We start from the raw sequence: 20,874 nt of genomic DNA, 5'->3' as shown, positions 1-20,874 counted from the left end.
TGGGCTAAATCAGGATCACGCAGAGTGATTCTTGGTAGTCTTAAACAAATCTACTTTAAAACAAAAGTGTACACCTCACACACATGGTTATGGGCTTAAAAAAAGAAGACACCTGTACCYTGTCAGATATAGAGGTGAAATGTGTTCCATTTTGAGTTTGCATGCCAATATTACACTTCATATACATCACAGAAGACTGAAATATAACCAAACTGTTTGACATAGAAATATTTTATACATTTTTATAATCTTTATTAATAAAATATAAATAACATTCTACCCATGAGGCAAAAGAGGGAGCTTTTGGTCACTGACTGCAGGAAAGGGCTACTCACTATTTTTCTATCTTTTCTCTCCAGGCTGCCAAGCCTCAAAAAGGTGAATGTAAATCTCAAGGAACCAAACAATGACTGTATCATCTCTGTGGGAGAGATAACTGAGGGTACAGACTTTGACCTAAGCCACCATGAGCRCAAAGCTGTAGACAGTTCCCCAACCCCAGATCTGGATGAGGCCTCTCCAACCACAACCATGCCAGGACGCAAAACACAGCCTAACACTGGGGGTTCAGGGGTTAGAGGTCAGGGGATGCCCCAGGTCACCCCGTCTAAATCAGGGGATAAAGTAGGACATGTTGCCAGTCGGTTAAAGAGCCCATCTCCTTCTGTTGGACCCAAGTCCAAAGCTGGCCTGGGCATGGCTAAGGGAAAGGGTCTCACAGATGGTGGAAAGTCGGGGGGTTCTAGTGAGGCTCCATCGCAAAGGACAACTAAAGATGGCGGCGAGAAAACAGAGGTTATGCCGTCTACATCAAAGGGTCAACTCACTGCAGGAAAAACAGAGGTCACCGACAGCCCCAAGTCGAGAATCCCCAAAAAGTCATTATCAGAATCTGCATCGAAACCCCCAGTATCACCAGACACAACCTCAGTGGTTGATGTTTCAGAGGTTGTGCCTGTGGCTGMTTCCAAACAACAGAAAACTCCTGAYCCTAAACATTTAATGATGAAAACAGGCACAAAGCCTATTGTTGAGGAYGTGAATGGAGTGGGTTCAGGAGAAAAACAAACTTCTGTGCCTGTTAAGTCAGAAGAGGTCTCACCTACTAAAATACCACTCATGTCACCTGTGAAGTTCAGCAAAGACAAGAGCAAAGAGAGTTCAGATAAGGTTAACCTGGTCAATGGACTGGAGAATGACCCGGAGGACAACACTACCACTGCCAAAACAAGGGAACCCAAAGATGTGAAAAAACAGACTCCCACACACCCAGACAGCAACAACAGCAGCATGATACCAAAGAGTCGGTTACCCAAAGCCCCTGACAACTCTTCGGTCAGAAAGGCGAAAAATGGCAAACCCCAAACCATCGACACAGGCAGTAAAAAGACCAAAACCATTGAGAGAGCATCAGGTGTCAATAGTAGGCCTTCCACACCAACCAGTCCAAAGCAGCAGGAGCTTCCCAGCCCAGAGGAAAGGCCCACAGATGAGACCCTGATCCCTGAACCTGAGAAGGGTAAGACAAATGTGTCATGAATTTTAAACATGCGGTATTGATAAGATTCTCTGCTTGCTTATGGCATCTGTCTAGCTAACACACTTTAGCTGTGTGTTTAGTAGTGGTAATGTTTCAGAATTGTTTAATTGCTTTGATGGACTTGAGGTATTGTACATTTCACATATTTTATAGAGGGATAGCTCTCATTTTGCATCGTATGATTAAAAACGAACCAACACACCGTTATACGAATTGTCTGACTAACTAATGTATCACCAACAGGAAGCAAGCTGCCTTGCCCTTTGCCAACAAACTTGTCCCAACAGCCCTCTAATAAGAGCACTCCACACGACGATGGTGACACACCCACCTCTCCCGCACTGGTACCAACCAAGTCAGAGAAACCTGCCTTCCTTAGACTGAAGAAGCAGAGTAACATCACATCTCCCACCATGAACAAGACTGCTGAGGATGCTGGGAGTTTGAAAAGTCCAGTGAAAGATCCAAGTGATTCTGTAACTGTGGCTAGCAAGCTTCCGATGTTGCGTCAGAAAACCCCCCCTGAAGGAAAACGCCGCAAACCCCTTAAGAAATTTGAGCAAACTGTGAACTCTGAAACACTATCTGAAACACAATCTACATCTGTACAAGATCATGTGTCGCTGATCACAGATAACTCTCCGATAGAAGATCAACAAACCAAACCAGTAACAGGCTCCTCACTAGTAGCAGACTGTAGCACTGAGCTTGTAAAATATCAAACAGATAAACCAGCAATCACTGGAACGACGGAATCACTGAAGGGCAGCAGTAGTAGTACACCTGAAACAAAACTGGATGCAAAATCGGAAATTGCACAAGAAAAATCCCTGTCAGTCAGAACTATCTCTACTACACAGAAACATCAAACCAAACCACCCTTAGATCTCTCATCAGAGATTGACAGTGACTATGTGGAAGCCTTAACAGATACACCACAGCTGCTGACAGGTAATGTAGAGCCAGGTGTCGTTGTGGAGAAACGCCCATCTGAACCAAGCCCCATTGTGTCTGCCTCAGGCACACCTACCCATGGGGAAGTAATAGATACATCTACCAAGCCTGCAGTTACTGACCGCATTCATACTGACACTGACACCCGAACCAATCAGAAGAGTAATGAGAGCAAGGACAATACCTCTACAGCATCAGAGAAGCTCATATCGGGTGCTGGAGAGGAAATAGGTAGTACGAATCAGCCTGTGGCAAATGGCCTGGATGAAGCTAAGGAAAGCTCACCCAAAAATGCCTCCACTGTGGTTGAAAGTGGAGATAGTCACAATATGGCAACACAGCCAAATCTGATTGGCTTGGAGGAAAGATCACAGGCACTAGCTAATGTTCAAACCCCAGATATAGTACCTATTGGTAATGCCATAGTTTCTGATATATCCATAGTTTCTAGGAAAGAGAGTGAAGTACAGAAGGAGGGAGAGCCAGTGAAGGTCTCAGATATTCTAACAAAGGGTGGGATTGTTCAGAAAACAGTTGAAAATGGAGAGGCCCAACTGAACAAAGAGGTTCCTTCACTGACACATAATTTGGCAAATGCACATAGGCAGCCACACAAAGGAAAGAAACAAGAGGACAAACCCCATGAGGCAGCCAATAAGAGTACCATAACTAAGATGGACGCAAAACAGGAATCAAAGTCCATAACCACAAAGGCTAAGGAAAAGAAGGAGAAGGTGACAAAACAAGAAGATAGACCAAGTGAAGGAGTGACTAAAAACACAGTCTTTAAGATATTAAACACAAAACAGGAATCAAAAACCATAAGCACAAAATCTCAGGATGAGAAGGTATTGGTCCTCAAAGAAACCCCTAAAACTAGAAAAGCAACCCCCAATACTGAACTGCCTCTTCAGCCGCCAACTTCTCTGAAGCACCCCTCTCCCCTTAAACCTCTCCCTTTGAAACAGGCCTCTCCCTCCAGCTGGTTAGATGTGGAGCACAGATCCAAGCGGGAGCAGAAGAGGGAGACCAAGAGGAGGCTGGACTGTTCAGCCAGCGAGGATGAGAGTCTGGCTGAGTCTGACGATGTGGAGGACTTCATCAGAAGCATAAAGGAACTGGGCACCCCCTTTTCCCTGCCCTCCAAGAGGCACCACAGTCATCCCAAGACCCCCTCACCCCCCTTTGCTCTGCCCGCCATCAAGGAGGACCGCTTCGAGAACCCCTTTGATGCTGAGGGCTTTCAGTTTGGCCTGAAGAAGAGGACGAAGGATAAAGTAACCCCGGCCATGTTGATAAAGAAACAACCTCACAGGGAGGAGAAGACACAGACAAGACAGAATAGAGCAGAGGGTAGCCTTCTCTACAAAGCTCTCCAGTCTCCATCTAGAGCCCTGAGAAAACCAGAGTATCAAACTGACAGTAAGGATGGAGAGGTGGAAGTGAAGGTAGAAGTGAAGAGGGAGGTAGAGAAGGAAGAGGAGCAAGGGAAAGGAGAAGAAACCGGGCAGCTCTCGTCGCGGCTTGGAAGGATGTCCATACTGTCCAAATTGTTGAGTTCCCCCAAGACTTCCGGAAAGGGCAACGGGGATCCTTCCTCCTCAGTCTCTAATGGTGCTCCTCCTTCTCTTACAACCCAGGGCACAGTGCCAGGAAGGGCGGGCGGGAGCGGTATGGATCCAGGCCTGCTTGTGGGTGTGGGTGCAGCTTGTGAGTCAATAATCAGTCCCTCTTCATCTCCTTCTTTGCCCTCATTCACTGAGCTAAAGCTACCAGATCACCTGGAGAAATATCTCAAAAAAGACAAAGGAGCTTCACAGAGTAATGTTACACAGAGTGCTTTGGTTAGTACTGTAATGGACCTAGGTCAGGGTGCTGGACTTCCTCCTCTAAATGTGGGCGTAAATGGACTTACGTTGGGACATCTTTCAGCCGATAACCACCTCCCACAGGCCCCTCTGAATGGTCTTACAGCCAACACAAAGGTAAGAGTCTCAGATGACTGCATGAAACCAACTGACAGTTTGGGTTTTTGCATTGTTGCTGTGTCTACCTTATTTTATTTATCTGTCTAAAATCTCTTTAGCCAGGTAGGGCAGACCGGGGTTGGTTTTCTCACAGGTTGGTCAATTTATGTCAGGATGACAAAACATTGAAGTGACGGGAATTTGTGTTCTTCTTCATAGGTAAAAAAAAATATTAGAAAAAGATGCTTGTATCCTGTATCCAACAGTTATGTTTGTTGAAAAGTTCTTATTTCGGAGTTCCTAGGCCATGTGGTAACTAGCGTCTTAATTAGCCGGTGGTTGAGGATGGTTGTCACATGGAATGTGGGGTTGGTTGTCACTATCAACTCCGTTATAACAAATCCCAAGCTCTTTTGTGCTTGTGATATAAAAAGTTCCCTTCGTTGCCTCTCTCTCACACACATTTTTTCAGTCACAAATGTACTCAAAATGTCACATGAAATTCTCACGGCATAAAATGTTGAATTTTGTTAGGAATATTGTTCGATCAAAGAAAGGCTCGGCTATTTCTAAGACTATTTATGCTATATTGCTTCATTTGCTGTTACAAAAGGAAGATGCTACTAGCAAACAACCACCAGCATACTGTGTGACATCTAACCCTGTGATGGGTCTGGTTGTCACAAGTAGTCAGACTATTTGATGGCTTATGTTGGGGTAAGATATTAGGATAGAAATGGATCCCATTTTAACCCAAGACCTTGGTCTTTCTCCGAATATTGAAAATAGTATTGTATGATACACTGGTGCTGAGAAATACGCACAAGAGTAAAAAGTGTGACACCAACCAGGGTCTCCCCTACTTTGACTAGATTTAGAAGTTATTTTACATAGAGACAATACAGAAGTGAATGATTAAGACACACACTACCGGTCAAAAGATTTAGAACACCTACTCATTCAAGGGTTTTTCTTTATTTTTACTATTTTCTACATTGTAGAATAATAGTGAAGACATCAAAACTATAAAATAGCACATGGGATCATTTAGTAACCAAAAAAGTGTTAAACAAATCAAAATATATTTATATTTGAGTTTCTTCAAATAGCCACCCTTTGCCTTGATGACAGCTTTGCACACTCTTGGCATTCTCTCAACCAGCTTCACCTGGAATGCTTTTCCAACAGTCTTGAAGGAATTCCCACATATGCTAAGCACTTGTTGGCTGCTTTTCCTTCACTCTGCGGTCCGACTCATCCCAAACCATCTCAATTGGGTTGAGGTCAGGGCATTGTGGAGGCCAGATCATCTGATGCAGCACTCCATCACTCTCCTTCTTGGTAAAATAGCCCTTACACAGCCTGGAGGTGTGTTGGGTCATTGTCCTATTGAAAAACAAATGATAGTCCCACTAAGCCCAAACCAGATGCAATGGCGTATCACTGCAGAAGTCTGTAGTAGCCATGCTGGTTAAGTGTGCCTTGAATTCTAAATAAATCACTGACCGTGTCACCAGCAAAGCACCCCCACACCATAACACTTCCTTCTCCATGCTTTACGGTGGGAAATACACATGCGGAGATCATCCGTTCACCCACACCCTGTCTCACAAAGACATGGTGGTTGGAACCAAAAAGGCTGGTAACTCTAATGAACTTGTCCTCTGCAGCAGAGGTAACTCTGGGTCTTCCATTCCTGTGGTGGTCCTCATGAGAGCCATTTTCATCATAGCGCTTAATGGTTTTTGCAACTGCACTTGAAGAAACTTTCAAAGTTATTGAAATTTTCCGAAATGACTAACCGTCTTTCTCTTTGCTTATTAGAGCTGTTCTTACCATGATATGGACTTGGTCTTTTACCAATTAGGGCTGTCTTCTGTATGCCACCCCTACCTTGTCACAACACAACTGATTGGCTCAAATGATTAAGAAGGGAAGAATTTCCACAAATTAACTTTTAAGAAGGCACACCTGTTAATTGAAATGCATTCCAGGTGACTACCTCATGAAGCTTGTTGAGAGAATGCCAAGAGTGTGCAAAGCTGTCATCAAGGCAAGGGGTGGCTATTTGAAGAATCTCAAATATAAAATATATTTTGATTTGTTTAAAACTTTTTTTGGTTACTACATGATTCCATATGTGTTATTTCATAGTTGTGATGTCTTCACTATTATTTTACAATGTAGAAAATAGTAAAAATAAAGAAAAATTAGTAGGTGTTCTAAAACTTTTGACCGTTTAGTATAGCTATGGTTGTCTCTACCTGCTTCTATTATATTCGCTCAGTACCATCACTGCTTTACTGCTTCAATCTGATAATTCACTTTAACAACTGAATGCGTTTTGACCTGCAAGGCATTATTTTATGGGCTGGGCAGGTCCTTCAGAAACGGTTCACCTTGTACAAAGTCCTGGCAGTGACAGTATTATCTATCCCCAGGGCAACACATCACTAAATCACCTCAGGTCTATCTTTTTCTTTTGGAATGTTGAAATCCATTCACAAGTTTTAGATCTTTACAAGTTATGTCTCTTAGAAACAAGCCATACATTGTTTACAAGGAAAGACTAGAAGAAAAGGCATTCTTCACAATAAATGTTTCATATACGTCCAGAACGACCTCATTTTGTGCACCAGTTTTTTATCAACATGCGAATAGCCCTACTTCTCTCATGCTGTTCTGTTTATATGAGCCAGATGCCATGATTGCCATCTTACTTCTTTCCCAGCAAGCAGTGGGTGTAGACCAACAATGTTTTTTTCTTACACACCAAATACCGTGTAGATGACTAACTATTGATGTTTTTAAGCTGGCAAATATTTAACTGCTAGTCTTTTGAGTTATTTTTATCTGGAGGCGGTCCATAGTTTTGTCGGGAGTACAGGAAATACACAGGATACTTCTGCTTTTCCACCCCCCAGTCCCTCAGAAGAAAATGAAAGACAGCATGCTCTCTTTCCCTTTGCAGATTCCAGAAGCGAGAGGGTTTCATAAACGGCCTGGGAAGGTACAGTTGACTTTACATTAAACTAGCTATCCAATATCCAGTGTTTTACAGTAACACACTGATGTTATAATATGATGCAAGGTATACACCTCGTGGTGTTTTGGAGAGTTCTAAATGATTTACTCTCATATACTTTTTCTTATTGTATGCTGATAATCTGGAAAGATATTTAATAAAACAACATCTGCAGTATTCAATTCTATTTTACACACTAAAAACAAATGGTTCTATATAGTGCCAAATAAGGGCTATTTGGCTCGTAACGATAGTGGATCCCATTTTGGTGTTACATAGAACCGTTTTTTAAAGGTTCTATAAGTAACCATGCTCATAATGTTCTAAATGGAACCTTTATGGTGATTTAAAGAACCATTTCCTAAGGTTCTATAAAGAACCAATAAATAAAGGTTCTATATAGCACCAAAAAGGGTTCCGCTATCGTTATAACCCTTTTTGGTGCTATATAAAACCGTTTTGAATGGTTCTTTACAGAACCTTTATGGAGAATGTTTCTTTATAAAACCATTCTCAATCTACAAAACCTTTGAAGAACCATCAGGATTTTTTATTCTGGTTAGCCATAATATATTGTAAAAAAACATAGGTGTCCTTATTGTGTTAATGACAAGTTGAATCAGGTGTGCTAGCTCTGGAACGGCTGGGTGTCCCTGAGGAGAGAATTCAGAACCACTCATTTAGACAACAGTTCTCAATTGACGCAAGGCCATACGTGAGTTTTTCACAAGGCACCATCACTGGCCATAGTCATATTTAATATGTAACAGATTAGATCAACTGGAATGACACTCACGGTTGCGCAAAAAGATATGGGTGCAAACCACACCCCAAAATATTCTAATGAGCCACCGCCCCTACACTTTAATTATCACTAAAACAGGAAATAACCCTTTTCTGAACTGCAAAAAACCATTGAAGGGCTCAAAGGGTTCTTTGAGTCATTATGGTTCCACATAGAACAATCACCCTTCTCAAAGAACCCTTGAGGAACCCTCTTTTCTTAGTGTGTTTAAGAAGTTACAAGTGGCCATGATACAACCACCAAGTGTCACATGTAATGACCATGAGATATACTTAGTGTCAATCTCTACTTCCTGTTGTAGATAGTGCTCCATGAGCAGGCTCAGTTTGAAGGAGAGGCCTACGAGGTGTTTGGTGACGTGGAGGATGCCTCCATGATGAAGCTGTCTCCTATCATCTCAGTCAGGGTCATCAGGGGATGGTAAGACTGTTTGTGGGGGACAACATTCTTCCCTCGTTCCCTTACTCTTTATTCCATCAATAAATGCTTAGATTAATAAAAATCTCACACACATAAAAATCTTATTAACTTGACACAATCCTTTATGAATTGATGAATGTCTCATATTAACGAAGCATGACAGCAACTCTAAACATATTGTCACTGTTATGAACATCTCTGTGTGTCATCACTTCCTGTCTGTGTAGCTGGCTGCTATATGAGAAGCCAGGGTTCCAGGGGCGGACCATCGCCTTGGAGGAGGGCCCCATGGAGCTGGTCAACGTGTGGGCAGAGGAGGTGACATCAGGGGCACTGGACCAGATGGATCAGCCTGTCCCAACTTCACCCATGATCATCGGATCCATCCGCCTGGCAGTGAGGGACTACAGTTTACCTCAGATTGACCTGTACACTGAGGTGAATGGTCTGGGGAGGATGTCATCATTCTGTGACGACACCATCGAGATCTGTTCCTATGGGAACATACAGAACACCGGCTCCATCAAGGTCCACTCTGGAGTGTAAGTTCTACCCTCATACCAACAAGGTTGAAGGTTCAAATCATAGTCCAGATATTGCTTTAATATTAAATTGAATCCAGTATACTGTACTACATCGCCCCAGCAGGCTTGCTATTGCTCAAAAGCGTGTTGAAATGGATGAAACAGTTTGCAAACTATCATTTTGCATGTTCACTCACTATTTTGTGTATGCGTTATTGTTGGCAACTCTTCTCATAGACGGAGCTTACGTCACTTTAGATATACCGTGTCATATGAAATACACAATAAGGCCTGAGAGTGTATTGGTCTGGCATCTTCTCTTTCCTCAGTGGAATGCAGGCTGGCCTGTTTGTTTGTCGGAGTGACTTAAACCTGCAGTTAGATGTTTTCACTCAGTCACACAAACTATTGTTGTTTTCTATATACAGTAGTTACCTTGGTGATTTTATATACAGTATGTGACCGACCGGCTCGATTCGGTCTAATGTAGCAAAATTTGAACGGGTGCTTTTTACATTGGATAAAAGTAGAGACTCAGAGCTAGAAAATTGTATTTCATACACTACAGTTGAGGAACAATGGGAAAGTCATTCTGCTTTGAAAGTTGATAAACTTGTAACCTCACTTTTGAGAAAATGGCCTTTGAATGTTTTGGTACACTTACTGGAGACCTCTTTGTCTACACCCATTCAGCATCGTTCACACCCTTTTAAGCTTTAGCACAACCCATCTCTTTAAGGGTTGATCCAAGCGTTCTGTCTTAACTACAGCAGTCAAGCACCCGAGCTAGCTGGCTAACGTTGGTTAGCTTGCTAGCTACTACCAGACACAAATGCGAGAACAGCTTACTCTGACCATTTTACTCGCCCTAGTAGAGCTGGTTAGGCTGTTTTTATGTTATCCAGAGCATAGTGTTGAGCGTTTGTAAATTTGTCAGTTATTCTGCGCTCTGGCACACTCAGATGAGAGTGCTCTGAAATCGGAGTAGATAGCCAGAACAAATTTACCAGCTACACCTATCAACAGTTGTTGTAATGACATCCTTACCATTCTATTGAAATTGTTACTTGCATAGTGGAGTCTTTTGTTAAGACATGTAGCTAGATAGCTAGCTAAACAATGAACCATAATCCCAACTCATGAACGTTACTACCCTGCATGATTCTGCAGGTAGCTAACCAACCAGGTTCAATGTTAGCTTGCTAACATTAGGCTATAACTAGCAAAGCAAATGGCTCTGAGATACGAATAATCACCCGTATGGATGGACGCTTCTCCCTCTCTCACAGATGCCATGGTTGCCCTTAGTTTGAAGATGTAATCTGGAGACAGGTGTTTTCTCCATCTCCTTGGCTATCATACTCTAATTCCACTGATTTAAAAATTCGGTCTTCCAGAAAGTGGAGAGCAACACTTATGCATTTCTACTATGCAATATATATATATATATTTTTTTAAAGCCGCATTAGACAGGATTACCTACACATAATGTTACTGACGAGCTCAAATAGACAGAAGTGAGCTACATGGCAGACCAATCAGAATTCATCTCTTGTCCAGCCCAGTCATTATCTCAGCAAATCATGACTAGCGGAAAGGTTACTAACTTTTTCTGTGGCTAAACCAACTAGGCTCGTAATTTAACAATTTGTTTTCCTATTTACAGATGACATACATGTTTGTTATTAAGACACATGAAGTTCACATTTTCCAGAAGGCATTTCTGCCAAAAAAACGCATTTTGATCAAAATAAAAAAAAGTTTGCGTTCAAATGGCTCTCCTGTGAAGTAGTGACGTGAAACGAGTCATATATATCGTCATTTTAGATATAGTTTAGGATATCTACTCATGTCTGTCTTCTCAGGTGTGAAGGAGAATCACGGGGCTAACACCCTGAACTTGTATTGGGATTTTTTATTTTTATTAATATTTACATGGGAGCTGAAAAACAAAGGTGTGATGTACATCACTTAGTGTCTAATCTTTGTATGCGGTGCGTGTGTGTGTGTGTGGGCCTTTTCCCCGTCCTGTAGCTGGCTGGTGTATGGTGACCCAGAGTTTGGGGGTCTGCTAGCGGTGTTGGAGGTGGGAGAGTATCCCTGTCCAGAGGCCTGGGGATTCCCTCAGCCCTTCATCGGATCTCTGAAACCCCTCAAAATGGTATCATTATGGCATTCTTACTTATTTTCTGAAAATCACTTTCTCCCATATAGCTTCTACTGTTTTATCTTTATGATGTTAAAAGCCTACTGTGTGGTTTTCCGTGTCTTACAGGGTGGGATAAAGGTGGAGCATTCTAATGAAGTAAAGGTACGTTTCCCCTCTGTGAATTCTTCTGTTTTATAGCTATTTCCATGGCCATTCATATTTACATCAATGTTTAAGGATGAAAAAAATAAACATACAGTCAGTGAATGACAGTGGGAAGTTTCAACAACTGCAAGAGCCTCTTATCACAAAACTCATAATAACCAAAGGCTTGTAAAATGTTATTCTTGTGACATGGCTGAAGACAAGCTATGATATGATGACATGGCATATTATTATAGCACCGCTGCCATCCTAAATCCTCTGCCTTATCAAATCTGTCCGTTGTGAATCAGACAGACAGGCCTGTTGTTGCAGGTGAATTGGCCAGTGACTAGTGAGAGAACTATGTGTGCACTGGCAGCTCTATGGACACATGGCACCAGTGTGCTGTCTCTGCATGCTCTCACTCTGTCTAACCCAGAAGACAGGCCTGTGGTTACCAGTAGAGCTGTTTGTTTAGGTCAAGTTCAATAGTCAATCTAAAATGTAGAAATATGCAAGCACAGTTTATGCATTTCAAGAGGCTGATAATGTAGTTGTCTGGCCCAGTATGTGCTGAACATTTGTGTATCCATTCAAGCATATGATTGATTTATAGGTAAGGAAAAAGTACCACGTAGCCATCTGGGCTTAAATTACACTGACAGACAGGCAGTGGTGAAATACAGTATGTTTTGGCCAGATGGCACAGGGCCTAGGGAGCTGGAATCTGTGGTATGAGGAGCATGCAGCCCTGGCATGGGGATGGGGACGGCATGGAGAACACTGCCCACCTCAGCACATCAGCCTAAACTTGAACCCCTTCTCTCCCCCTCAGGCTCTGGTGTTCGAGAGGCCGTGCTTCGAGGGCAAGTGTGTGGAGATTGACGATGATGTGTACGACTTCAGAGAGGGAGGAGATGAGGAAGATGGGGGGGAGGAGGAGGAAGAAGGGAATCCAGTCAAAAGGAAGACATTGTGTTCTGTGGGATCCCTCAAGATCCTCAGAGGACTGTACGTACTTGTGGTTGATCTCAGCTGAGATACTGTACAGTAAGGGATAGTATTGTAGAATTGTGTATCTTATCTAACTATGTAATGACCCCCTTCTGCCCATATTAACCTATCATAACACAGATTAACAGGATATTAATTCTGTACTGTATTGAGTTGTATGTACACGAACATCACCCTCCTGATTGTCCCTGTAGCTGGGTGGGCTATGATGAGCTTGACTTTGAGGGTCACCAGTATCTCCTGGAGGAGGGGGAGTACCCTGACTGGAGGGAGTGGGGAGGCTACGGAGATCAGCTCCTGTCACTACGCCCTGTATGCACTGTAAGTATTGCAACTCTATTCAGAGCTATGTGAACATGACCATGGTTTAAATCTGTTTCATCTATTTCCGACCTGTCTTTGATTGGTTTTGATGATTCAAAGTATGAATGGTCAGGAAGTTGAAAAGATGGGTCTACTTTGATCTTGTTAATCCAGAGGGGCCATTTGAATGGTGTTTGTGTGTACATTCCCTGTGTTGTAGGACTTCCTGTCTCCCCATGTGAAGCTGTTCAGTGAGAGGGACTTTGGGGAGAGAGGGGTTCACATGGACCTGCTGGGGCCTGTCACTAACATGGAGGACACCTGCTGTGGCCCCAAGATGCAGTCCATCAATGTCCAGGGTGGAGTGTAAGTCAAATTCTCTGACAGTCCTATGTAGCAGGCCTTGCATCTACTGAAACGCGGTGTCACAACTGCACCAAGGCTTGGGCTTGCTGTGCTAGAGATATATAGGTGTGTCTCTCCTATCCTCTTTCTTCTTATTGCAAGCTTTTAATGAACACACACTCACATACAGCACTGGAGGGCACAAACATGAAAGAGGTGTGTGAATGTCACGCTTAGTAAAGTAATACTGAAGGTTAGACAATGGGTGGAGGAATGAGAGCGCTCTCTAGGGCTTTATATTCTAAAAGATGAGATTAGGGTGTAAAGGCACAGTACTGGAGTCAATATTAAAACTCTATGAGCTTTGTATGTTTTTCGAAAGGGAGTGGCCATGTTCCAGACATGAATTGAATCACCTTCAGCTTCGTTGGCTATTAGCAGGATGGATGCCGGTGCTTTTTTGTATATGGTATATTCAGTTGTCTCAGTGGTTCATAAGCTATCACAAAAATCTCTGTGTTAGAATGAAATTAGAACTTTCACTTCCATTTTAATGTATCTTCCCAAACTATTTAGTTATGTAGGGCCAGATTTTGACCCGAGTTAAGTGCGTGTAAATGGAACAAAATTCCCTTTTTATGCACTTTTCTTTCTATGCGTACTCTGACCATGCTATTCTCACATAGTTAGATCTAAGAAATCAAGGTGTGGCAGAGGTGTATTCTGAACTTTACTTAATTCTCTAATAATTCTACCACATTTACACCACCATTCTCCATGCACTGTAATTTGCAACTTCATAAGAGTTATTGATAAGGGCCAGGTAAATGAGTAATCCGTTTGGATAGGGGAATTGTAAATATAGGCCTAAATAACACTTGTTTTGCATCTATTTGACCTTATAATCGCTGGAGACTAATGTGAAACCAGTCGTATGGCAGCAAACTGAAGTATATCAAGCATATCCCACAGTAAAGTTTATGAAATGCTGTGCCATTATGCAGAATTTTTTGTGTACAGCCTTTTAACATGCAGGGATGGGCACTCTCGAATGTCTTATTTATAGGTTACCTCGATTTTCTCTGTCTCCTATTTCTATCATGTTAAATATTAGCCACTTTCATTATCAACCGTCAGTAGGCCTAATAACCACACATATTTAACTGCCAATTTACTGTTAGTTCCCTTCAGTTGGTGTAGCCTACATTATCATTCCATTCAATTACATTGTTTTGTTTACCTTAGTTTGCTTCCTCTGTAAACGCCATTACGGTTGTGTGGTTGTTGCGGAGGATCATTAGTAACAGTTGATAATAAAAAAAGATATGTAGGCTAATTAAAACGTTATTGAGCGGAGCGCAGACCAAGCCGTAACCGTTTGAACCCGACACATATCACAATACTTGGCCGTGTCATCACACTGTTCCATGGTTAGTGCAGGCAAAACATAAGTCTATAGTACTATTGTACACTATTCTCCCTATTATAATTATATGTTCACTAACCTTCCAACATTACCATGGGTTAAAGAACTGAATGTGGCAATTTTCAGAATGAATCAAACCACTGTTTTCTTTATTTCGTGTATAAAGGCTCCCCAAACCAGTTTCTAGGATTCATAAATACTTTCCTAAACCTAAATAACCTACAAGATCAGAGTATTTATAAATCTACCAATTCCTGCTGAAACGGAGTTGAGTATGCAAATATTTAAATGTCTTTCATTAATTGATCCCTACTATTCTGAACCTGTTCTCTCGAGTCTGTTGCCAAAATTCCTACTATAAGGTACACCGTATTTAAAAGGATGGCTTAAGATACATGTACTGAAAACTCCCAGAGAAAAACTGTTGGCAAGTGGGAGGGATGTATTCAGAGCTTGCAAGGTAGCCACACCTGCAGAGCGCATTACCCGACTGAATAAGCTAAGTCTGAATACCAAATGCTGAGGAGTGCGTAGGAAAGGCGTACATTCTTAAATCGGAATCGGCCTCGTAGAGCATAATCCTACATCTTATGTAGTTCAGAATGAACAACTGAATGAGGATAACCCTTACATAATCTCTTCATACCCTTCTACTGTTTACTCACTAATTGTTTTATAGCCTTTCAAAATGCCAGGGCGGTTTGTTTGGTTAGTATGGAGCTACAGCTAGTGATATAAACATCTAATGCCAGGGCTGGTGGTTTGGTAGTAATATAATGGAGTTACAGCTAGTGATTTAAGTTATAAATAAAATCAAACTTTATTTGTCACATGCGCCGAAAACACTTACTTACAAGCCCTTAACCAACAGTGCAGTTCAAGAAGAGTTAAGAAAATATTTACTAAATAAACTAAAGTAAAAAATAATAAAAAGTAACACAGTACAATAACGAGGCTATATACAGGGGGTACCGGTACCATGTCAGTGTGTAGGGGTACAGGTTAGTCGAGGTAATTTGTACATGTAGGTAGGGGTGAAGTGATTATGCACAGATAATAAACAGCGAGTAGCAGCAGTGTACAAAACAAATGGGGGGGGGGAATGTCAATGTAAATAGTCCGGTGGCCATTTGATTAATTGTTCAGCACTCTTATGGCTTGGGGTTAGAAGCTGTTAAGGAGCCTTTTGGTCCTAGACTTGGCGCTCCGGTACCGCTTGCCGTGCGGTAGCAGAGAAAACAGTCTATGACTTGGGTGACTGGAGTCTCTGACAATTTTCTGGGCTTTCCTCTGACACCGCCTATTATATAGGTCCTGGATGGCAGGAAGCTTGGCCCCAGTGATGTACTGGGCCGTACGCACTACCCTCTGTAGCGCCTTACGGTCAGATGCCGAGCAGTTGCCATGCCAGGCGGAGATGCAACCGGTCAGGATGCTCTTGATGGTGCAGCTGTATAACTTTTTGACGATCTGGGGACCCATGCCAAATCTTTTCAGTCTCCTGAGGGGGAAAAGGTTTTGTCGTGCCCTCTTCACAACTGTCTTGGTGTGTTTGGACCATGATAGTTCTTTGGTGAACTATCACGGTCAATGTTATTGGGAGCTTGTTCGACCCGCCCTTTCCTGTAGTCCACCATCAGCTACAGGGCGGTAATCATTTAGGCAGGTTACTTGGGCACAGGGACTATGGTGGTCTGCTTGAAACATGTAGGTATTACAGACTCGGTCAGGGAGAGGTTGAAAATGTCAGTGAAGTTAGAGGACTAGAGACTACAGTCAAATGATAAGGCCTATAATGATCATATTCAGACTACCTGTTTAAAGTTTATGTAATACGGGAGGAAATGATGCTATTTACAACATGTTTATATTGTAACATTTTACCGTATTATGGGGTGTCCTACTGTAAGTGTTAATTTACCAGTTCCAATTTGTTGTGTGCTCTAAACAGGTGGGTTGCCTTTGAGAACCCAATGTTCTCCGGAGAGCTCTACGTTCTAGAGAAAGGCCTCTACGGAAGCCCAGAGGACTGGGGAGGACAGAACCTCAAGATCTCCTCACTGCAGCCAGTTTTCCAGGTAAACATGTCCAATAACTTTTAATGGGTGGACTAGGGAAAGCCGTTGTAAAGTAATAATCACAGTAGTAACCCCTTTATAGTATCATACTTTATCATACTAAGTTTTTACTTGCATGACAGTGATAAGTTATGAGGTTGGTGAGGATACTTTGAAATTGTTTATCCAGTGACGATAAAGAATGTAATCCATCATTTTCTTTATTACTTTCAGGATAACCTGGGTGGATCAAGCAAGTTCAAGGTAAAGTCAGATAGTGATAAACAAATAGTATTAACTATCTTAACATAGTCAATTAGTGTATGGGAGTGATTATACCATCAGTTTGCATGAAGAGTAGCCTACGTGCAGTGGTGTAGTGGAGGGTATAAGCAGGTTTACGCCGTATACCCACTTCTTTTTCAGTGGGCATTGCGTGTACTCACTTCTTAATCCCCATGATGCGTATGAAAGTAGTGGAGTGGAGATATACACCGAATCAATTACAAGGCTGGTGGACCAGATCAGAATGTTTAGCGTAAAATGTTGCTGAACGAATATTTCGTCACATTTTCAGCACAGCAATGTGCACACGGCGGTAGACCTAGAACGGTGCAAATGTTCCAGAATGCAATTTGCGGGAAAACACTGTTCTAAAATCCATACCACACGTGTGAGCGGTTTCATGGACCGAGTTGGAAATATCTGTTAGAAATGTAGAGAGGGGAGATCTAAAGATGCAACAACGATCATGGGTTACTAAAATGACTAGGATAATGCCTTTAGCTGCTAAACAATGAAAGAAAGTTAAAAGAGAACCAATAGAACAGGAGAAAGCATATGAGGYCGTCTTTATAAAATAATTGGCTCGAAGTTTCTATGGTGGGATTTTAGCTACAGGCTACTTTGAAGCATGCCTCATATGAAGTAAAACGTCCAGGTTTTAAACAATTAAGGAACATGGAAAAATATAGCGATGCTAATGATAGGCCTAGCCGTCTTCTGGTAGATCAGGTGTCAAACTCATTCCACAGCGGCCGAGTGTCTGTGGGTTTTTGCTCCACCCTTGTACTTGATTGATGAATTAAGGTCACTAATTAGTAAGGAACTTCCCTAACCTGGTTGTCTAGGTCTTAATTGAAAGAAGAAGAAAAAAAACACAGACACTCGGCCTTCCATGGAATGAGTTTGACACCCCTGTGGTAGATGGGAAAGTCTTTCCCAAAAATCTTCTCAATCAAATGTTAACTAGCTACAAAGTAGCCTATGCTTACCTGGCAGAATTATATTATTCGCGTCAATCCTGTGGACATTTGTTTTGCAAACTCCATCTCATGTGCTACAAAAAAACACTACTAACCAAACAACAGTGCTAGGTGCCCGAGCATTTGAATTAAAGGGTAACTACACAATATATATATATATTTTTTTAAACGATTATATTTTCCCCAGACCTCAAAAATGGTGTGCTGATGTGGTTTAAGCATTGTTGTGGTCTTAGAACATCCAATTTTGTAGTTTTACTATTAAACCTGTGAATTTCAGACTTGGTTGACAGCATCATTTATCTGTTTCAATAGTAGGCCTACTATTAGACTACTGCACAGTACAGCTTGGGTTGGCCTAACTGTGAAAGACCAATATGGATTTCTAATTTTAGGTCATTCAGACTGTATGTCACTGTTTCTCATAGAATTCTTCACACAGGGCACCTTTGCTTAGGGCCGCTGAGGAAATTTTTGGCAAAATTAGAGTATACCCACTTCTCCAGCCACCACTACCTACCTGTAATCGACTGTACATTATGGCGGCCCTGTCTCATGTCAGTCTCCGGTGTATGTACTGTAGGTCCAGCTGTTCTCAGAGCCTGGGTTCCAGGGCAGAGTGGTGGTACTGGAGGACAGTGTGGTATCCCTGGAGGAAGACTTCTCCCCTGGCTCCTGTAGAGTACTGGCTGGGAGGTGAGCAAAAAAATCTGCTTTAAATGCAGCATGTAAACATCAATACTGTACCTTTTACTGTGCCTTTTGATAGGAAAAAAATACTGAAAGTGTAGGCTTTCCTTTTCTGTTGACGAAGTTGTCCAAATGCCCTCTGAACACTCAAAGAGGACTTAGTACTGGAGAGAGCTATGTTGACTGTGTGCCTCTATGTTATGTTCCAGCTGGGTGGCATATGAGGGATCCCAGTTCACAGAGCACATGTTTGTCCTGGAGGAGGGAGATTACCCCAACACTGAGTCAATGGGCTGTCTGGGTCCTGACTCTACCATCCGCTCCATACAGACCATCAGCCATGTGAGTAGAGTGGGTTATGAGCGTTGGCATGGGTTACACGTGTACAGTATTTGTAAACCTAAGTCATGTCTGTGTAAAGTGACTGCATATCTTAGAGATGTCCTGTACCTACAATACCACAATGATGTATAAGCTCACGTTTTTACCCACCCTCCCCTTCCCCCTTGTCTCTCCAGGAGTTCTCCCTCCCGTCCATAACGCTGTTCAGTAAGGTTGGCTGTAGAGGCCGTAGGGTGGTGCTGACGGGAGAGACGGTGAACCTGCAGCTGGCTGGGGTGGACAGACGCATACGCTCCCTGGTGATCCACGGAGGAATGTAAGTCATACCTGGAGAGATTTGACCGTTTTTATTAGACGATTAAAAACAAACATTAACATTTTAAAGAGAGAGTTTCATTTACAATTCATCTTGGTTGGTTGAAGCACTGTCTAAGCACCTAATAAACCATCAACCAGGCCTCTATTTAATCTGTATCCCTGATACAGATTGATGCAGACTGCGCAATATAAATGTAAAGGTCATTTCCGTTTGAGCCGACATGTGCAGCGTTTACAGTGAATGCAGTCTCCGCTAACGCGGGAACATTGCCTTTAAATTTCAATCGCACAGTAAAGCTGAACTTCCTCGATACGGATTGAATAGAGCACATAGTTTTGCTGGGCTATTGTAAACTGAAACGGTGTAGGAAGGTTGATTGTTTACATTTGAGGTGTGTCAGAGATTTTGTATAAGAAGACCAACTGACTGTGTTGGATTGATTTCTCCTGTCCTACAGTTGGGTGTTGTATGAGGGTAGTAACCACCGGGGCCGTCAGATCCTGCTACTGCCAAGCCAACTGGATGATTGGTGTAAGTTCAGCAGCTGGCCGCGAATCGGATCCCTGCGACCACTATTGCAGGTATGAAAGCGGGGCATGGTTCCATTTTAGATTCACATATTGCTGTCTATCCAATACAGTTTTCCCTATAACTAAACAACAGTCAATGGATTGCATCCTAACATGAGATCTGTGTACGCAACTCAACTTTTGCACTAATCTCATTTTGCCATCACTGCATGAATTACCCCATAATGCAAATAATATGCAGCCACCTCAAGTTAGGATTTGGATAATGACCACTGTCGGGTGAGAAGATCTCTAATCTAGCCTAGTCAAGCTAATGTTAAGTGTGTTGTTTGCCTATTGCCCTCTACAGAAGCAGGTGTACTTCCGTTTGCGGAGCAGGGAGACGGGCTATGTGATGACCCTGTCAGGGCCTCTGGATGAAATCAAGCTTTTGCGTGTGCAGGCCCTGGAGGAGACAGGGGGAGTGGACCAGATCTGGATCTACCGTGACGGAGTCCTACGCTGCAAGGTACTTCATGGGCTCAAGCCTTTGCACTGAATCATCATTTCCACTCATTCCATCGCCACCAACTTCAAGTGTTGCAGAACTGGCTTCCTCGTTCTTTCAACATAGTTTCATATCACGTGTTGAGCATATCCCAGTGCAATTGTCAATTATCTCTCATTTAAAATCAAATGAAACTTTATCTGTACCATGCTTGTCAGTTTGTATTCATACAGAATCCACCCACATCTGAACCCATATTCTCTGTCTCTATAGCTGGTGGAGGACTGTTGCCTGCAGACATCAGGGAGCATTATCATGGCGGGCAGCAGGCTGAGTGTGTCTCCTCCGGAGCCAGAGATAGACAACCAGCTGTGGAGCATTACCCCAGACGGCCTGGTCCGATGCCACCTCAAACCTGACCTGGTGCTGGAGATTAAAGGTCAGATCAGTTCTTCTGCTCTCTCTCAGCTAGCCCTACTATCATTAGCTAAGAGCTACAAAGATAGGAGCTCTGGCGTTCAGCTCAGTCCCCATAGTTATAGTCTGGCTCCTTCTGGTGGTAGGTTTA

At 42.6% G+C, this 20,874-nt stretch overlaps 1 protein-coding gene across 2 annotated transcripts in view; it reads left to right on the top strand.

The window, feature by feature from the left end:
* The window catches only part of crybg1a (crystallin beta-gamma domain containing 1a), a 48,378-nt gene that overhangs the window by 25,356 nt on the left and 2,148 nt on the right, over positions 1-20,874 (top strand). For both annotated transcript variants that reach the window (XM_023986369.2, XM_023986370.2), the window contains 18 exons: positions 360-1,519; positions 1,784-4,479; positions 7,433-7,471; positions 8,593-8,711; positions 8,939-9,253; positions 11,270-11,396; positions 11,511-11,546; positions 12,364-12,539; positions 12,737-12,863; positions 13,066-13,211; positions 16,568-16,694; positions 16,908-16,937; positions 18,522-18,634; positions 18,838-18,970; positions 19,147-19,286; positions 19,747-19,870; positions 20,169-20,327; positions 20,580-20,745. In XM_023986369.2, coding sequence (XP_023842137.1) covers positions 360-1,519; positions 1,784-4,479; positions 7,433-7,471; positions 8,593-8,711; positions 8,939-9,253; positions 11,270-11,396; positions 11,511-11,546; positions 12,364-12,539; positions 12,737-12,863; positions 13,066-13,211; positions 16,568-16,694; positions 16,908-16,937; positions 18,522-18,634; positions 18,838-18,970; positions 19,147-19,286; positions 19,747-19,870; positions 20,169-20,327; positions 20,580-20,745 — 5,933 coding nt within the window. The remainder of the gene's footprint in view (positions 1-359; positions 1,520-1,783; positions 4,480-7,432; positions 7,472-8,592; positions 8,712-8,938; positions 9,254-11,269; positions 11,397-11,510; positions 11,547-12,363; positions 12,540-12,736; positions 12,864-13,065; positions 13,212-16,567; positions 16,695-16,907; positions 16,938-18,521; positions 18,635-18,837; positions 18,971-19,146; positions 19,287-19,746; positions 19,871-20,168; positions 20,328-20,579; positions 20,746-20,874) is intronic.

This window comes from Salvelinus sp. IW2-2015, linkage group LG4q.2 (assembly GCF_002910315.2).
Source record: "Salvelinus sp. IW2-2015 linkage group LG4q.2, ASM291031v2, whole genome shotgun sequence".
NCBI lineage: Eukaryota > Metazoa > Chordata > Actinopteri > Salmoniformes > Salmonidae > Salvelinus > Salvelinus sp. IW2-2015.
The sequence above is the reverse complement of the archived record's forward strand: the minus strand, read 5'-3'. Positions and strand labels throughout refer to the sequence as shown.